The sequence below is a fragment of the Misgurnus anguillicaudatus genome, chromosome 5 (assembly GCF_027580225.2).
Source record: "Misgurnus anguillicaudatus chromosome 5, ASM2758022v2, whole genome shotgun sequence".
Lineage (NCBI taxonomy): Eukaryota > Metazoa > Chordata > Actinopteri > Cypriniformes > Cobitidae > Misgurnus > Misgurnus anguillicaudatus.
The window spans coordinates 30,205,993-30,224,924 of record NC_073341.2 but is presented as its reverse complement, the minus strand read 5'-3'; the positions used below and the strand labels follow the sequence as shown (position 1 = coordinate 30,224,924).

At 35.6% G+C, this 18,932-nt stretch overlaps 1 protein-coding gene across 1 annotated transcript in view; it reads right to left on the bottom strand.

Annotated features, from left to right (window-relative positions):
• obscna (obscurin, cytoskeletal calmodulin and titin-interacting RhoGEF a) overlaps positions 1-13,972 on the bottom strand; it is a 74,551-nt gene extending 60,579 nt beyond the window's left edge. Inside the window, exons 1-20 of the mRNA XM_073867974.1 lie at positions 13,731-13,972; positions 13,040-13,103; positions 12,677-12,943; positions 11,990-12,151; positions 10,864-10,968; positions 10,515-10,781; positions 8,702-8,971; positions 8,349-8,615; positions 7,799-8,062; positions 7,077-7,343; positions 5,783-6,052; positions 5,428-5,694; positions 5,004-5,270; positions 4,541-4,813; positions 4,203-4,466; positions 2,180-2,446; positions 1,695-1,961; positions 1,298-1,564; positions 919-1,188; positions 535-801 (exon numbers count right to left, since the gene is read on the bottom strand). Coding sequence (XP_073724075.1) covers positions 535-801; positions 919-1,188; positions 1,298-1,564; positions 1,695-1,961; positions 2,180-2,446; positions 4,203-4,466; positions 4,541-4,813; positions 5,004-5,270; positions 5,428-5,694; positions 5,783-6,052; positions 7,077-7,343; positions 7,799-8,062; positions 8,349-8,615; positions 8,702-8,971; positions 10,515-10,781; positions 10,864-10,968; positions 11,990-12,151; positions 12,677-12,943; positions 13,040-13,046 — 4,555 coding nt within the window. The 5' untranslated portion in view covers positions 13,047-13,103; positions 13,731-13,972. The remainder of the gene's footprint in view (positions 1-534; positions 802-918; positions 1,189-1,297; positions 1,565-1,694; positions 1,962-2,179; positions 2,447-4,202; positions 4,467-4,540; positions 4,814-5,003; positions 5,271-5,427; positions 5,695-5,782; positions 6,053-7,076; positions 7,344-7,798; positions 8,063-8,348; positions 8,616-8,701; positions 8,972-10,514; positions 10,782-10,863; positions 10,969-11,989; positions 12,152-12,676; positions 12,944-13,039; positions 13,104-13,730) is intronic.
• Positions 13,973-18,932: the final 4,960 nt, after the last annotated feature.

Below are 18,932 nucleotides of genomic sequence, written 5' to 3'. Positions count from 1 at the left end.
TTGACAAAATGCTGCATCACCTTATAGTTCAAACAAATCATCATCTGATAAAGACAAGAGGCCTTAAACCGGAAAATAGTCCCCTTGGTAACTTTCAATTGCAAGGGACTATTTTCGGGCACTGCGTGATATCATTGCGCCTGCTGCAGCCATGATACGACAACTTACTCCTTGATTATTACGCTGGAATGATCAGTATAGTTCCTAGACATATCGGCCTAGAAAATCACAACTTTTAATTTTTACATTGGCCTTAGTACACAATGTAACTACAGAAGAGTCAAGTTTTAAATTAGAAAAATATTGAAAACCTTTGGTCATTTTTGAGCACAATGCTAATGGTCTAACCAGATTCAATGAATTATGCTAAGCTGTGCTAAAAGTGGTTCTGCCAGACCCGGAGATCAGCTGAATAGATTCCAAAATGGTAAAAATTTAGTGTTTAACTCTAGGGGAGCTGGAAAATGAGCCTATTTTTAAAAAAGTGGAGTGTCCCATTGAAGAAAAGAGGTTTAAAAAAATTGTTGGTCTAACCTTTGATTTTCACTTCAGCTGTGGTCTTCTGGTCTCCAGTAACACAGCTGTATACCCCAGTATCTTCAGGTAAAACACTAGTTATTTCCAACTCAGCATTCTTTCCATCCAGCCTCATCTGGTACCGTAGCCCTGGAAGTAGTTGTTTTTCTCCTCTCCACCATTCCACAGGTACTCCAGCTTTGGAGAGCTCACATCGTAAAATCAAAGATTGCCCTTCTGAAGCTTCTTGGTTCTTGAGGTTTTGCTTAAAAGTTGCAGGAGCACCTGAACAACCACATTTTGAAACACTAAATGAACTGAATAAGGAATATATTTATTAAATTTTGGAATGCTATCAAAGACGTGCATCAACCTAAACAATCTCAACTGCATTATCCCTACCAAAAATTTTGACTGTAGCTTTGGTCTTCTGGTCTCCACAGATGCATCTGTAGACTCCACTGTCTTCAGGTGTGGCCTCGCGGATGATAAGCTCAACAGATGCGTCCCTTTCTTTCATCTGATACTTTTCTCCAGGCTGGAGCAGTTCATCTCCATTCCACCATTGTACAGGGACACCAGCTTTTGAAAGCTCACAATGCAACGTTATTGTCTTACCTTCATCAGCTACCAAGTTCTTTAGCTTCTCTTTGAAGGTGACAAGCTGATAAGCTGCAAAACAGAACATTAAATGAAGAGTTTTCCTTCTTTCTTAATTTGCCAAACCACCTCAACAAAAACACAGACTTTCAACCTAGGAAATACAACTACACTAGCTTACCGCTAACAGTGATGTTGGCAGATGTCTGGGCATTTCCACAGGTACAGCTGTAGACTCCACTATCTTCATGCGTCAAGTTAAAGATTTTGAGCTCTAACACAGAGCCCCTCTGTCTGATCTGATATTTCTCCCCAGACTTGAGTAAGTTATTCCCTTTTCTCCACTCAACAGAGGTGTCCGGTTTTGATACCTCACAATGTAAAATAATACTGTTTCCCTCCTCAGCCATCTGATTTCTTAACTTCTGTTTGAATGTGATGGGTTGAGCTGCAGATATACAAAAGGTTAAATAAGCTAAATTTCTGCATATAGATCACTGAAAAACATTTAACACAACAAAATTCCAAGATGTTTCCCAACAACTTCAAAAAACATAATGTTAAGACTTTTGGTTTACCTCGTATTGTGATGATAGCTGTGGTCCTCTGATCCTGACAAGCACAGGAGTAAGTTCCACTGTCCTCAGGCACTGGATTTCTGATTATCAGCTCCAGTATTGTAACAATGTGTCTCATTTGATATTTCTCCTCAGGCCAGAGAGTTTGCTCCTCTTTCAACCAGTACACTGGAATCCCAGGTTTAGAAAGCTCACAGCGTAACGTTACATTTTTACCCTCTTCTGTCTCTTGATTATTGAGTTCTTTAATGAATGAAATAGGAACCGCTGGCAAAGAGAGGAACTATGTTAGTACAACTAAATTTTAAAGCATGTAATGCAAAAGTCATGGGTTCAAATATCAGAAAATGCATGTACTGATAAAACATACAGGCAAGTGGAATTAGATAAGTGTCAAAAACGTACAGTACGGTACAAAAGGGTTTAAGATTTTCTAGAAAGCTAATTATTATATGAATGCTACTGATGAAATACAGTATTGTTACCATTGACTGTAACAGTAGCCATAGTTTTTTGGTCTCTGCAAATGCATGTGTAATTCCCAGAGTCTTCTGGCTTCACATTGTGCACTGTAAGCGAGATGCACGATTTCCTCTGTTTCATGTGATACTTCTCACTTGACTTCAGTGTCTCGGGTCCTTTGCGCCACACAAAATGGACACCGGGTATAGAGTATTCACATGTCAGTGTAAAGCTCTCTCCCTCCTTGACCTCCTGATTCTGAAGTGATTTTGTAAACTCAGCTGGGATAGCTGATGTGAAACAAACATTAAACAAACATTTAAATATTCTCATTTAAAAAAGGACTATTTTTATGTAATGTAAACTATATGGTTAATAACTTTTTAAAGCTGCTTAAAAGGTCCACAAATATGAGAAATTCACTTTTGTTTTTTAAATGTAAATGTGTTGCTTGTGTGTACACAACCACCCTGTAATGATAAAAATCTGCTCACTCCTTTTTTTAAATCCCTGTAAAATCTCAACAGTCTCATGGGACAAACTGTTGGTGTTTTCAGAGTAAACCGACGTCAGATTGCGTAGGCCCCGCCCACAACTGTCCAAAGACCACAGTTAGGTCATAATTTCTATTTTAAAACTTCATTACATATTTTATAACCACACGTTCATTATGAACAATGAAGTACTGTTTGGAAATTGGGTGATTCTCACGAAATTAGATTTATGAGGTGTCATGAAACATTTTGTTAAGAAAAGTAAATGCAAAGTAAGAGTATCAAAATAAGAAGCATACAGTTACAAACATCTCGTCATGTACTATTTTGCACATGATTTCAAATGACATCATATGAACCAATTTTGTAGTTTTTTTTTTTAACATTTAAGGGGAAAAATTTCATTACCGCAACGTGTCCATGACTGGATTTGGGTTCTTGGAAATATTTATAATTAAAAAATCTAAAAAATAAAAAGCTTCAGTGCATGTTATACTATAAACATTTACAGTAAAGAAACATGTGGTATTTGGTAATTATTGGTAAATGTAGAGACAATAATAAGGAATATAAATGTATCAAAAAAAAAAAAATTCTAATTATCCGCAACAATTTTCAATCATTGTTTAAGCCCTCAACGAACTAACATTTTCAAAAAATTTGTTGGAAGGGATATAATTGACTGTGACACCCAAGATGGCTACCAGGTAAGTAGATCTTATTTTTTCTCTTCAGATAAAAGTTGAAATTTTGTTTGTCATAGTACCTACACAACATTTTAGTTCTCGTTACTGAAACATGAGTTTGTAAATGCATATATTTAAGGTAATATCATGTTGCGGTAATGATACTTTTTTGTAATGATATTTTTTAAATCCTCTAAAAATAATGGTTATAGTAAGTTCAGACCTTAATCTTATATGTGCAAAAAAGGGCTTTTTAAAAATTCTGATGCTGGACACCTTCTAAATCTGGATTTCATGAGAATCACCCAATTGTCTTGTTAAAAACTGTATTATGTGTAATGTTTTTGTGTAATGTTTGCGGTATGACGGTACATTCACACGCTTGACGGAAGGCTTGTTTGAAGCATGCCAACAGCCAATCACAGGGGCTGCAACACATGCTCCGGTCTTGCATAAACGTAATTGGCCGGCTCGCACTAGGTTATCTGCATAAGGCGATCTGACGCATAAGCGCTTGAAAAGTTGAGAAACTTCTGCCACGAGCAACGGTAGTGACGTGATGTTGACGGATCCACAATTCAGTTCTACAATGCATGACATCACTATTAAAAGTAAATGAGAAGTGTCAACGCTTTAACCCTGTGTGAATATACTGTAACAGTAAACGGGGAGGGAAGCAGTAGCTCATTATCATTTAAAGAGACACAGGTGCTGCACACCTAAAAAAAGGGACTTTTCAACATTGTACAATAAATGATATGGTATTTGGACCTGAAACGTCACAGGCACATTTTGGTGACACCTGAGACTAATATAACATCTTGAAAAACTGCAATATTAAGTGACCTTTAATACAGTTACTGTACCTTTAACAGTTACAGTGGCTTTAGTGCTGACCGATCTCACGTCACACTCATACACCCCCGCATCACTGTCCGTCACATCGTGAATAGTCAACCTGGCCTCATTTCCAGTCCGAGTCACAACATACTTTGATGAATGCCAGATTAAACAGTTATCCTTGTACCATACAATGTGACACGGCTTTGAGGTCTTGCATAACAGCATCACACTTCCTCCTTCTATTGCTTCCGTGTCTTCCAATGCTTTAGTTATAGTGGGGCGTCTCTCTGAAATTTGAACATTTTGTAGTTTTTATCAAGTTTATCGGCACATGTGTCTTTTAAATGTCAATGATAGTTACCTCTAACTAACAGTGATGCATATGATCTTTTGTCCCCGGCCTCAAATGAAATGGTGCCGGTGTCTTTACGCGCAAGCTGCTTGAAGGTAAGAGTGTGGTAGCCACTGTGCATCATCATGATCTCATTGAGATCATTAGTGTACAGCAAGGTCTCATCCAGGTACCATTTGACATCAATGTAGTCGCTCGGGCAAATACGACATTTGAAGACAACAGTATCTCCTTCTAGACACTCTTTATCTTCTAGTTCATCCAGAATGATTACTTTTTGCCCTAAGGACCAGATACATATGGAAGACAAATGAAATGCATTCGAAATTCGTAGTGATGACAAAAGTAAAAAACATTAAGCACTTATGTTTTACAGAATGTTGTTCAATATACAAACTGCATTCCTATTACAGCAACCAGCAATAAAAATTGACATAAATATATCTTGGATTATCTTAGAATGTGATTCTACCATGAACTGTCAGTAAAGCTCTGCTCTGCATTGTCCCAACATCACAGGTATAGACAGCGCTGTCATTCTTCTCCAGATTAAAGATGGTGAGAGAGAGAATAACATCTTTCTTTTTCATCATGTACTTCTGTCCAGAGCTTAACACCATCAGGCCTTTAAACCAGGTCACGGTTGTGGCAGGCTTCCTTGTTTCACACTCCATGGTCACCATGCCCTTTTCCTCTGCACGTAAATCCTTCAGTTCCTTCGCAAATGCGTGTTGTAAGTCTAAGTATTGAAAGAGAAAATACTTAAAAACCTTGAAAAAACATTATAACAACATTCAGTATCTAATCGTAGGTTAGAATTACCAAGAAATACATGTACTGATAAAATTTATATTTTAAAGTCACTTTGGCAAAAAGGTGAATGATAAAGTATCTACCTCTGACATCTAACCTCGCCCTTGTAGCGATTCCATCAGCTTCACAGCAATACTCTCCTGAGTCCTTTATGACTGCATTATGGATGATCAGCTTCACCAGATAATCCTTCTGGGTAATTTCATATTTTGGGCTAGCTCTAATCAAGCGCCCATTTTTCAACCATTTAACTGTTGCATCCGGTTTGGTGATCTCACAGCTGAGCTCTGCATCCTCGCCAGGTGTTGCTTTAACATTCAGCATATCTCTAAAGACTCTTACAGGCTTCTCTGAGAACAGGTCAGACACAGAGACATGTCAGCCATGCAAACCGGTGTAAACGTCTTTAGTATCATTTCAATCAAAAAGGGGTTTCACCTTTGACAAACAGCATGGTCCTGCAACTGAGATCTTTGATGGTAAAGACCACCTCCCCAGCATCAGATATCATCACCTCCAGTATGTTCATTGTATATTTACGCCCCTTGTTGGCAACTACGATTCGCCCATTAGTTACAATCGGTTGGCCATTCATATGCCACATTGCTTCATCAATGATATCATGGGACAAGACACAATGAAAACTGCAGTCTTCCCCTTCCAGCACAGTTGTTGTCCGTATGCGATTGACAATGGTAATATGCAGGTCTGGAAACAATTACTCAGGTTAAATAAAGTTCTACACTGCAAAAAATGACTTTCTAACTTAGTATTTTTGTCTTGTTTTAAGAACAAATTTCTAAAAACTTCTTAAACACTACAAAAATGACTTTCTAACTTAGAATTTTTGTCTTGTTTTCAGTAGAAATATATAAAAATTCTTAAATCAAAATGTATTTTCTTGATGAGCATAATGGTCTAAGAAAATAAGTCTAGTTTTTAGATAAAAAAAATATACAATTCAAGTGAATTTGTGCTTAAAGCAAGCAAAAAATATCTGCCAATGGGGTGAGAAATTTTTGCCTAAATTAAGTGTTTAAGAAAAAAAAATCTTAGTATTTTTGTCTTGTTTTCAGTAAAAATATCTAAAAATTCTTAAATTAAGATGCTTTTTCTTGATGAGCAAAACGACCCAAGAAAATAAGTCTAGTTTTTAGACCAAAAATATCAAATTTAAGTGATTTTGTGAATAAAACAAGCAAAAAAATCTGCCAATGGGTTAAGAACATTTTTAACTTTTTTCTTAAACACTAAATTCAAGAAAAATTCAAGAAAAATTTGCTTACCCCATTGGCAGATTTTTTTGCTTGTTTTATGCACAAAAACACTTAAATTTGATATTTTTGGTCTAAAAACTAGACTTATTTTCTTAGGTCATTTTGCTCATCAAGGAAATACGTCTTGATTTAAGATTTTTTTAAATATTTGTACTAAAAACAAGACAAAAATACTAAGTAAGAAAGTCATTTCCGCAATGTATTGAATGCATTTTTGGCAAATTATTATAAAAGGATAGTTCACCCCTTAAAATATCTATCATTGTTTATTGGTTATTGTACAATTAAAGTCAAAGGAGAATGAAGCTATTCGTCATTAACATTGTGTGTTCCATGGAAGAAAATCATTGCTTAAACAACATGCGGTAAATGATAACACAATTTCAATTCATGGCTGAACTATATCTTAAACTAGAAATAGTTATTTGTGATAATGCAAAGAATCTAAAACCTACCACGAACTCTGACTTTAGCTTTGGTTTGACTGGAGCCGATATCACAGGTGTACTCTCCTCCGTCATCCTTTCTAAGCTTGTGAATTATAAGAGTCAACGACTTGCCCACATGGAGAATCTCATACTTCTCACTGGCATTTATAACTTCACCACCTTTTCTCCAGACAGGAGTTACAGATTGCTTCGAAACTTCACAATGCAGATGAACTTCACCACGCTCCTCACCTGCTGCATCCTCCAATGACCTGAGGAACACTGCGGGTCTCTCTAAAAGACACAAAGATGTGTGTTATATACTGTACAACTTTTTGCAGCCCTTGCAGTTTTCTTAAAGGGATAGTTCACTCAAAAAAATAATAATAATTCTGTCATCATTAACTCACTCACAAACAAACATATTTTGAGGAATATTTGTAACCAAAAGCCCCATTGACTTCCATAGTATTCTTTTTTCCTACTATGGACATCAATGGGGCTTCTGATCGGTTTGGTTACAAACATTCCTTAAAATATCTTTCTTTGTGTTCATCAAAACAAAGAAATTCATACGGGTTTGTAACAACATGAGGGTAAGTAAATTAATTACCGTGTGAACTATCCCTTAAGTTATCTGGCATTTAAATAAACAGGCAATAACACACATACATTTTAAAAATGTAAAGTGTGCAATAGTTGGACAGCAGTTTATTCATAAATCCTGTTCATGGATAGTAAAACCTCACCTTTCACCCTGAGGAACGCAGATTCACTGACATCAAAGGCTTTGAATGTTACACGGCTCTCCTGAGGGGCAAGTCGTTTAAGAATCAGACTGTAAACCTTTCCAGAATTCTGGATTTTGTTGATGTAATTGGTGTGTAGCACTCTATCATTGAGAAGCCATTGGACACATGAAGACTCGTGATTTAATTCACAGCTGAACACTGCAGTCCCATCCTCCTCAACTTCTGCTTGTTCCAGGTGTCTTATGATTTTCAACCTTTTGACTACAGAAAAGAAACATTACTTGTACTAAACATCTTTTCTCTAAAGATTCTTTATAAAAAAGCTGCATTCACTATGTGCTTTCTATTTTATTTAGACTTTTAGAATCTAATAAAACTAACTCTCAAAGCATTTTCTGGGGCTCCAGAGAAACCACATTAACCAAAAACCTCTGAATGTTCAGTTTTCTCAGAAACTCTAAATAGTGCTTTAAGATGCTTTCAAATTTGACACTTCTACTAAAACTAAAAGACTAGAAATGTATTACTGAAAGGAAATGAACCACACCTTCGACACTGACTCTTCCTCTTGTCTCTGAACCACCAGCCTGACAACGATACTCTCCTGAGTCAGCTGCTTTCACACCCAGGATGGTCATCCCAACTCTGTTTTTCTCCCGCTTCATGGTGTACTTTTTTGAAGCGAACAAAGGGGTTCTTCCCTTGAACCAGCGTACGACTCTGGGGGATGGACAAAATTCACAGCTCAAAGTAACTTGTCCATTCTCTTTCACCTCCACATCTGAAATGGGTTTTGTGACAATCAAGGGGCGCTCTGTTAAGAATGTATAAATGAGAGTTAAAATAAGATATACTATTCACAAGACAATGTAACAAAAAATCATGCACATATTTCATTACCTGTAACTGTGAGCTGAGCTTCTGACTTGCTCTTTCCTGAGATGAACTGCACAGTCCCACACATACTACTGTCGGTTTTGGTGAAAGTAAGTCTGTTTGAGGTTCCTTCTCTCTCAATTTTGATATCTGGACAAGGAATTAGTAGCCTCCCATTTAGGGTCCATTTAGGTGACCTAACTAATTGAATACTGGTTTCCACTTTAAAACGGGCTTCTTTAGGTTCCATGACCTCCACAGAACGAAGTCCTTTCAAAATGCTGATAGCCGGCTCTGTAGGAAAAGACAAAATATTCAGAAAGCTGTTCCTGATATTCCATATACTGTAGATAGGCTTAATGTCGATGTAGGATATGTATCTAAAACAAGTATAAACACAAATTATAGGGTGCATCTTCTTTGCACTTTTAGACATTTTTAAAAGTCTGCCTCCCGACAAACCAATTTTTGCGAAATAATATTTGGAGTCAGACATATAAAATGAAGGGTAACACTTGGCTTATAATAATATAGTACTTTTAACATTAGTAAATGCATTAGCTAACATGAACAAACAATAAGCAATATAGTTTATCAGCATCAGTTTATTCATCTTAATATTAGTAAAACGGGTCATAGTGTGAAAATCTGACTTTTTCCATGTTTAAGTCCTATAATTGGGTCCTTCTATCAACCTAGAAAATGGGAAAAAGAAAAACCCAGTAACTTTGTTTTGCTAAGTCATTCTGTGAAAAAATGTGAATCATGTGAAAATTGAAGGTCTCTGCGGAACAAAAAAGGTGTGTTTCCCAATTTTGGGGCGTTTTCAAACTGTGATTAGAAAGTTTTTAACCATCCAATCAAAAATGTACGGAAGCCCTGAAAAGCCATATATCATTATTATTTAACACCTATTTCCGTTTGAAAATGCCCCAAAATTGAGAAACGCCCCTTTTTGTTCCACAGAGGCCTTCTTCCCAAAAATGCATTTGGGAATCCCCACTCAATTTGAGCCAATCAGACAAAGAGGTGGAAAACACCTATTTCAGTTTGAAAACGCTCCAAAATTGGGAAACGGCTCTTTTTGTTCTGCAGAGACCCCAGTCTGGAAAAATTAGGTCATTCAGATTTTGCCTGTTTTGTGACAGAGGTAGCAAAGCCAATTAAAATAATACCGCCCCTTAATCTGCACTATCCAACCACGGCACTGGCATTTAGTGCAGAGAGAGAGAAAGAAAGAAAAGATAATTCACAGAACAATTGAGTTTCAATTTCAGCATTTCAACAGATCATTTGCATTTTAAAGGACACACCCAAAAATGGCACATTTTTGAACAGGCCTAAAAAGTGGCAATTTTACCATGTTATAATAAATGATCTGTGGGGTATTTTGATTTAAAACTTCACATACGCACTCTGGGGCCATCAAAGACTTATTGTACATATTTTAAAAAATCTCATAATATGACCCCTTTAATGCCATTACACTTGTTCGTGTTAGTTCACTGTTCATTAACTAATGTTAACAGTTTGATTTTAAATATGCATTATTAGTAAATGCTGAAATTGTTCTTGAACATGAATAATAATTGAATTAGATATATTGTTTACAGTTAATGTATTTTAGTTAATCTATTAAATAATGTTAACAAATTCAACCCTAATGTATGTTACTAAATGAAGACTTTATGACCTGCTGCAAGTTATCTGAAAGCTGTGTAAACATGACTGTTGTATTTAAATGAATGAATAACACGTGTCTGTCAGAAAACACAAAGTTTCATTATTATGGTAGTAGCCTATACATTTAAAACATGAACATTTAGGAGTGTCTCACCCTCTACAAACAGTTGGCACGATGTGCTTTCATCAGCAGCATCACATATAAATGTGTCTTCATCTGAGGATCCCACATCCTCTATGATGAGCTGTCTGTACAGTCCTTCATTAACAGTTTGGTACTTTTTATTCTGCACGATTTCCAGATTTCGTTTGTACCATTTAACCACAGCACTGACACGTGACACCTGACACTCCAGTAAGGCGCGGTGTTTGTACATGGCGATCTTCACCCTCAAAGGCTTGACGAACTGAACTGGAAGCTCTGAAATGATCGTCCTTGTTAAATTAAACACAGTTAAACCAATTAAATAAAAACGACAATGTTATAATGTGTTGAACTGTACCTTTTACACGTAGGGTCGCTGTTGAGGAGACTCTTTCTGCTGTGAATGTGATCTCACCTGCATCTTCAGGCTTTACTGATTTATATGTTAGACTGTGCACTTTACCTGTGTTTATGAAATGAACAAAATCGTTAAAAAGTAAAAACTGCAAAAAAAAGTAACCTTTCATAAAGTAAACGGTTTTTGTCAGTTAATGAGGTGGTGTGTGTTCGTCAACTTCGACGTAATTCGACTGCATGCGACGCTGCGCACACTGATTAGCGTATGACATCGAGTACCGCGAGAGAGTTCTTTCTCGCGGTACTGTGATGTCATACGCCGATCAATCTGCGCAACGCCGCGAATGATTTTGTGGGGTGTGGGCAAATTGGGATGACTTCATCTAACCTTTTCAATCTCAAAAAATACAATTCTAACTTGAAACATGATAACATCAAATGATGTGCTACAAAATAAAAACTTTTAACTTTTCTGCATGGGCAAGTTAGTAGCTAATGTATTTAATCCTTAAGATGTAATTTAAATAAAAAAGTAGGCTACACAATGTTCATTTAAACTTTATGATGCAATTTCCATAAAATTAAGCTAGGCATTTAGATATTTTATGCACTAAAACTACATCAATATCAATAGCTGCTCATCCAAGGGGCGCAAATTTAATATGTTTGGAATGTCATGTGTGTGTTTTCAAAATATGTGTTTGTTGCATCATGTGAACCATGTGCATCACATGTTTGTCAAAATAAGTGCCTGCTGCACACGCGTCAAAACCGCTTAAGATCAAAGAGACGCTCACATTCACAAAACACACGCAAGACACTCCCTTAACACTAAACTCTGATTACGCATGAAATTATGCGAGTATCTGGCAAACGCGAGCGTCTCTTTTATCATAAACCCTTTAGACGCATATGCAGCAGGCACTTATTTTGACAAGATACGTGATGTACACAGGATCACTGGACGCGCAAAACACATATTTTGAAATTACGAACCACACGAGACAGCTACAAACGTTGTGACAAACTTCACACCGAGCGCCCTCATAAAAAGAAGTCACCGGCCGCCACTGATCAATATACGCCACCAGAATGTTTTAGTTTCCACCTAAACCTCTTACACATACCCTCACATCTCATTTTAACATTGTCCCCAGCTCTCAGACGGCTGTCATCTTTGTACCACTTCCCATCCACATCTTCAAAGTTGACCTCACAGACAAAAGTCACCCTCTCCCTTTCAGTCACACTGGCATCTTGAAGATCGGTCACAATCTTTATGTCTCTGGCTGAGAGAAAGGAGGTGTGGCAGAGGGGAACAGCTATCACAAGCAAGAAAGCAGTAGGCCTATCATATGAGAAGCTCAGATGCAAAAGCAAAATCCTCTAAATGCCAATTTCGTCAAAAATTATCAAATGCTCTCGCTGTAAATCCGCTTAATCCGGGCCTTTACAAGAAAAGCTCTTCATATGTACTGATATGCAAAAGCAGTGTTCAACTATTTAACCTGAATGAAGATTTAAACGGAAATTGACTCCTTTTCAATCGTCAATGTGACCCTGTCTGTAAAAACCCAGCTACAGTAGTATTTTTTCATTTGTGATTGACTGTTTTTTACATAAAATCATTCTACATAATGTAAAGAACATTGATATCTTTTATTCTAACTAAGGAACAACATCATGTCAAAAATACAAATGATCAAAATGAAACTTTGATGCTCCTAATCTCATAAATACATTATGAGACCCGAGTCTGGATTTCACAGACGGGGTCATGATATTTAAGACACAATACATTTGCTGTTTGGTACCTGTGACCGTGAGCATAGCAGAGGTTTCAATCCCCTCAGCCATAAAACTGATCAGGCCTGCGTCCGCAGTCGTGACCCTTGACAGCGTGAGCGTGTGCGTTTTCCCCCGTGTGGCAATTCGACACACAGGCTTTGATTTGAGAGGGACACCATCTCTGGTCCACTGACCCTGGACGTATGCATGACTCAAAACCACTTCAAATGTACAGGGCTCCTTCTCACACAGTGTCACATCCTCTATGCCCTTAATCAATTGAATTTGGTTCACTAAAAATCAAAAGGATTGTTTTGTTACAGTTTTGTAATTGTTCAGTGGGGCATTATAATAAAAATACATATTTGGACATTAGAAATCATCCTTACATGCCATGTTTTGGAAGCTGTACACTTCAATCCTTAAGTAATGGTCAGCAACAGCAGCCAAAGTCTACAAAAAGTGTCATTTATAACTCATAGACTCAGACAAATATTTATAAAAAAGCATTTACAAATATTTCTTCAGCCCCATTCAGTTGGCTATGATATTGGTCTTTAAAATCTTGTTCACAGATATGATTGATATTTATTAAAGCCCAGCAGAGAAACCCAGAGTGCTCGGGTGTGTAGTGTACACATGTACACACTTCTCTCTCACATTACACAAAACAAACACCTCCCCCAGGTGACCTATTGACATATCAGCAGTCCTCAGTTGCATGGTCTCAAGTGTATCATAAGCTTTTGAAACATAAAACCATTACTGTATGATCAAAAGACTAGATACATAAGAAAATTCATTATCTCAATTAAAAATTATTCTCATAAACTGTAAGAACTTAAATAAAAAAACTGCATGAGCATCTCATATAATAAATACTCATAATTCTACTGTTTGTTAAAGTATTGCAACTATTTTAATTTATGAAACATTGTAACTCCAAATACTGTTACTATCATCCAACTGGCAATTACAGATGTGCACAAACATGTACATTTTCTTTTAAGTAAACCATAAGAAATGATTATTACTGACCAGACTTTGATGAATAACCGAATAAGGTTCTGATTTCCTCACCTTTAGTTGAATTTGATACTTTCCTCATATTCAGGTTCACAAAAGACACTTTTTATCATCCTCAGATCTTTTCGAAGCTGGTGACAAAAATACCAGAAGACATCAAAGTTTGCTTCTCTTTTTTCGTGCAAATTCCTCCAGGATTAGCCAACAAACTTTGACCAAAGTCTTGCATGCCAAGGTCAGTGTGCTATCCCCGTTTCCCTTGGCAGACAAGCAGCTGAAGGTGTTTTTCTTTTTTCCAGCTTTCCCAAAGGCTAATTCCGAACAGCTGACATATCTCACCCGACTCTTTTTTTAAAATAGCTGTGCGTCATTATCATCAAAGATAGTAACATCTTGTCTACATGGTGCAAGTTCAGCCTCATAGCATTGTTTTTATTTAAACGTGTTGATGGAACATCCAAGTTTCTTAAAAGATTGTTCAGTTTTGCCATACTTGTCTTTTACACAAAAAATTACTTTGAAATAAGTTTACTTTTTTTAATGCTTAATTCAAGAAAAAATTCTCACCCCATTGGCAGATTTTTTTTGCTTGTTTTAAGCACAAATTCACTTAAATTTGATAATTTTGGTCTAAAAACTACACATGTTTTCTTAGGTCATTTTGCTCATCAAGAAAATAGATCTTCATTTAAGAATTTGTAGATATTTGTACTGAAAACAAGACAAAAATACTAAGTAAGAAAGTCATTTTTTGCAGTGTAATTGAGTATGCATGCTTTGAGACACCCAAATCAGTAACTAAACGATTTACACTGCACAAAAATGATTTTTAAGAAAAAAAATCTTTGTATTTTTAGTAAAAATTTCTAAAAATTCTTAAATTAAGCTGCTTTTTCTTGATGAGCAAAATGACCCAAGAAAATGAGTCTAGTTTTTAGACCCAAAAATATAAAATTAAAGTGATTTTGTGCATAAAACAAGCAAAAAATCTGCCGATGGGGTAAGATAATTTTTCTTGAATTTTTCTTGAATTTAGTGTTTATGAAAAATTTTCAAGATTTTTTTTGCTTACCCCATTGGCAGATTTTTTGCTTGTTTTATGCACAAAATCACTTAAATTTGATATTTTTGGTCTAAAAACTAGACTTATTTTCTTGGGTCGTTTTGCTCATCAAGAAAATATATCTTAATTTAAAAAAAATATATATTTTTACTGAAAACAAGACAAAATACTAAGAATTTTTTTTCTTGAAAATAATTTTTTTGCAGTGCATAAAATGACTTTCTTAAACTGCAAAAAATGATTTTCAAGAAAAAAAATCAGTATTTTTGTCTTGTTTTCAGTACAAATATTTAAAAATTCTTAAATTAAGATGTATTTTCTTGATGAGCAAAATGACCCAATAAAATAAGTCTAGTTTTTAGACCAAAAATATCAAATTTAAGTGATTTTGTGCATAAAACAAGCAAAAAATCTGCCAATGGGGTAAGCAAAAATAATCTTGAACATTTTTCATAAACACTAAATTCAAGAAAAATTCAAGAAAAAATTATCTTACCCCATTGGCAGATTTTTTGCTTGTTTTATGCACAAAATCACTTAAGTTTGATATTTTTGGTCTAAAAACTAGACTTATTTTCTTGGGTCGTTTTGCTCATCAAGAAAAAGCATCTTAGAATTTTTAGAAATTTTTACTAAAAATAAGACAAAAATACTAAGTAAGAAAGTCTTTTTTTTCAGTGTTCGTACATTTGCAATATAATCATCCTCATTTTCCTTTATTCATTTTGTGCTGACCAGACGTTATCTACAGCAGCACTGGTCTCTTTGCTTATGAATCGTATTCCACAAACTAGCCAGAAAGGTCATGGGAGACTAAAGGATTTGTGATCAGATGTCATATCACTTGTTATTCTGAATGCTCAGGACTGTGCAGTCTCTTTAGGAAGAATTGTCAGGTTTGGTCATGTGACAAGAATGAAGCCATTACATCACCTGTACATGCATTTACTCAACCAGCCAGTTCAAGAGATGCATGGCACATATTTGTTTCTAAATTGACCTAAATGAAGTCTATACTCTGCCAACTTACTGTTGTTTTCAAGGAAAACAAGATTAAAAAGCCTGCTGTGTGGTTTTCTACAGAATTTGATTTGATAGAATAATTTGTCCATCAGGAGAAAAAAGTCAGGAGAGATATGATGACCTCCACATTATTTAGTTGCCATCAGTGCATAGTTAGAACTAAACATTATGAATATTATAATAAATTATGCTCCAAGTCAAAATTAAATCTAAGCAATGTTGCCCATTTTCATTGATAAGACATCAAAGTTTGTTGCATTAGCTGCAAAGTTTAAGATATTGCTTATGGTCCAAAGTCACTGTATAAATAGCAATTTGCTACAGAAGCAAAGACATGTGAGGATGTGTTAGGTGAAATTAGAACTTGACAAAACAGCTGAACAACACACTTAAGCTCACGGGTCCTTGTTTGTTTCACAGTGAGTTACACATTGCCTTTGGTTCTGTCTCTCTCCACCCTGTTGACAAGCGATTTATCAAGAACAAATCCTAAGCCATAAATCTACCCAAAGGCAAACATGTTATATTGCTTTCACTCTTTTAGAAATATTATTAAAACTTAGCACTGATACGAATAAATTCATTTAATTGAAGAAATTACAGTATCACTCGTTTATGGTGCTTTACAATGATGCTGTAATAATGAATAAAGGCAAAGCGATTTTGTGAAATTTAATCCATAGTAGCCATGACACTGCTGACACTTGAGGAACAGACAACAACATGACCTTCAGGACATCAACTCAAATAAAGCTGCAAAAATCTGATTTGCATTAAAATCACGAGTGAAATGTGCCACCACATCCCAGATTGAAACGTTTTGAAAAGTCCAAATGCACCTCACATTTACATCAATGAAAATATGCAAGTGTATCAGCCCTATGTTGCTTTGATAGAGTGGCTGTCCGTTTGTTGATCTGAGATAATCCTTTAAACCCTAGACTGGGGTTGGCTCAGTTTCAGGCCAGACCAATCACAGCTCCACATGTCTAACTGGGGCTACAAAATCCCCGTCTCCCATTAGTTGTCCTTGACACATCTGAGGCATGTACCTTTCACCTCTATCTACGGACCCCTGCAGCAGCCCACCGCAGATTCTTAGGCATGAAACTTTGTATCTTCACTTATAAAAATGTCTCAAAGTTGTTATTTTAGTAATCTGATGTATTTACGGACAAATGGCAGCTTGCATGCATACATACAGGATTAGGTTATAGATAGAAAATACTTTAAGTTGTGGCGGGCCACCAAAGTAGAAACAATTACATTGGCCATTTTCCTACACTGTAAAAAATACTTTGCTGCCTTAAAATTTTTTGTTAAATCAACTCAGATTTACAAGTCATGTCAACAGAGATGAGTTGTCACAACTTATAAAATATAGTTGAGAAAAGTCAACTTAATTTTATAAGTTATAACAACTCACCTGTAGTTATAATAACTCATCTCTAGTCAAGATAAATAATAATAAGTTGAAATGACTTGTAAATCCGAGTTGATTCAACAAAAAATTTTAAGGCAGCAAAGTATTTTTTACAGTGTATCACAAATAGATTTTACTGATTAAATTAAATTAGATCCTTGACCCAGCATCGTAAAAATAAAAAAGCTCAAAGTGTCAAATTCTTATATTACCGTATCATCATGGTGTTTTGGTAAAGGGATGACATAGTGAGAGCCATTTTCTAAAATGCCAAGGGTTCACAGATGGGCCCACTTTGTTATTATATATTTGTAACATTATTAATGTCCTATTCTAAACCTAAACAATCTTGACAAACTATATATCATTGGAAAGCTCTAAGAGTGTTCATACAGTATTTCATCACCACACTGTAAAAAAATCCATAAAAATTACAATGGTATTGCAGCTGGGTTGCCGGTAAATTACCGTAAATTTAAATTTATGTTATTTACTGGCAAGAGTTTGTTCGAAGTTGAATAAATTTTAAATATTAACAAGTCTTTATATTTACAGAATAAAACTATACAATAACAGCCTCATGCAAAGCATTCTGGGAACCAGAAATCATCATCAACCTTTTTCTGTTTTTTGCTTCAGATTTTGTTTCCCAGAATGTTTTGCTTGATGCTGTTTATTTAGTTTTACTCTGTAAAGACAAAGACTTGTACATGTTTAATGTTCATTTAACTTTGAACAAACTGTTGCCAGTAAATAACATAAATTTAAATCTACGGTAAATTACCGGCAACCTAGCTGCAATTTAAACGCTTTAGACGCGTCTGCAGCAGGCACTTTGGCAATACACATGATGCAAATAGGTTAACTCGACGCACCAAACACATATTTTAAAATGACGAACCACACACATGACGGGCTACACACATGTTGTGACAAACTTCGCATCGTGCGCCCTCGAAAAAAGAAGCCACCGGCCGCCACTGCCGATTTTTAAGAATGATATCAGCCGATACCGCTAGTTTTATTCTGTAAAAACAAAGACTTGTAAATGTTTAATGTTCATTTAACTTTGAACAAAATGTTGCCAGTAATAACATAAATTTAAATCTATGGTAAGTTACCGGCAACCCATTTTTTTACAGTGCATTTTGGGAAAATTATCACATAGTGAGAGTCAGTTTCTAAAATGTCACACGGTCACAGGTGGACCCAATTAGTTTTTTACATATTTATAGAACCCCTGTTCTTGACAAACAATATATTGTTGGAAAGCTCAAAGAGTGTAATTTTCATATTTCATCATTATTTGTGAAAAAATCTGACGTAGTCAGAGTCAGTTTCTAAAAGGTCACGGGCCCACAGGTAGGCCAAATTTGTTTTTTCAATATTTATTACACTAAAACCCTAAACCTAAAAATTTTGATAAACTATATATAATTGGAAAGCTCTCAGAATGTAGTTTTCATATTTCAATCTGATGACAGAAATAATGTAGTTGATAGTTTTTGTTACATGACCCCCCCCATAGGAATGCATATTAATTATTATTTACACTAAATCAATCTTCAAAAATGTTGACAAACTATGTATCATTGGAAAACTCTAAGAATAGTTTTTATATTTTAAAACCTTTTTGCATTAATAATAATGCAGTGACAGTAATTTATCAATTTGTGACAAGAGTATGCAGCATTAATTTTTGTGATTTTAACTTGAAATTTGGATCACAACTACAGTACCTGAGACT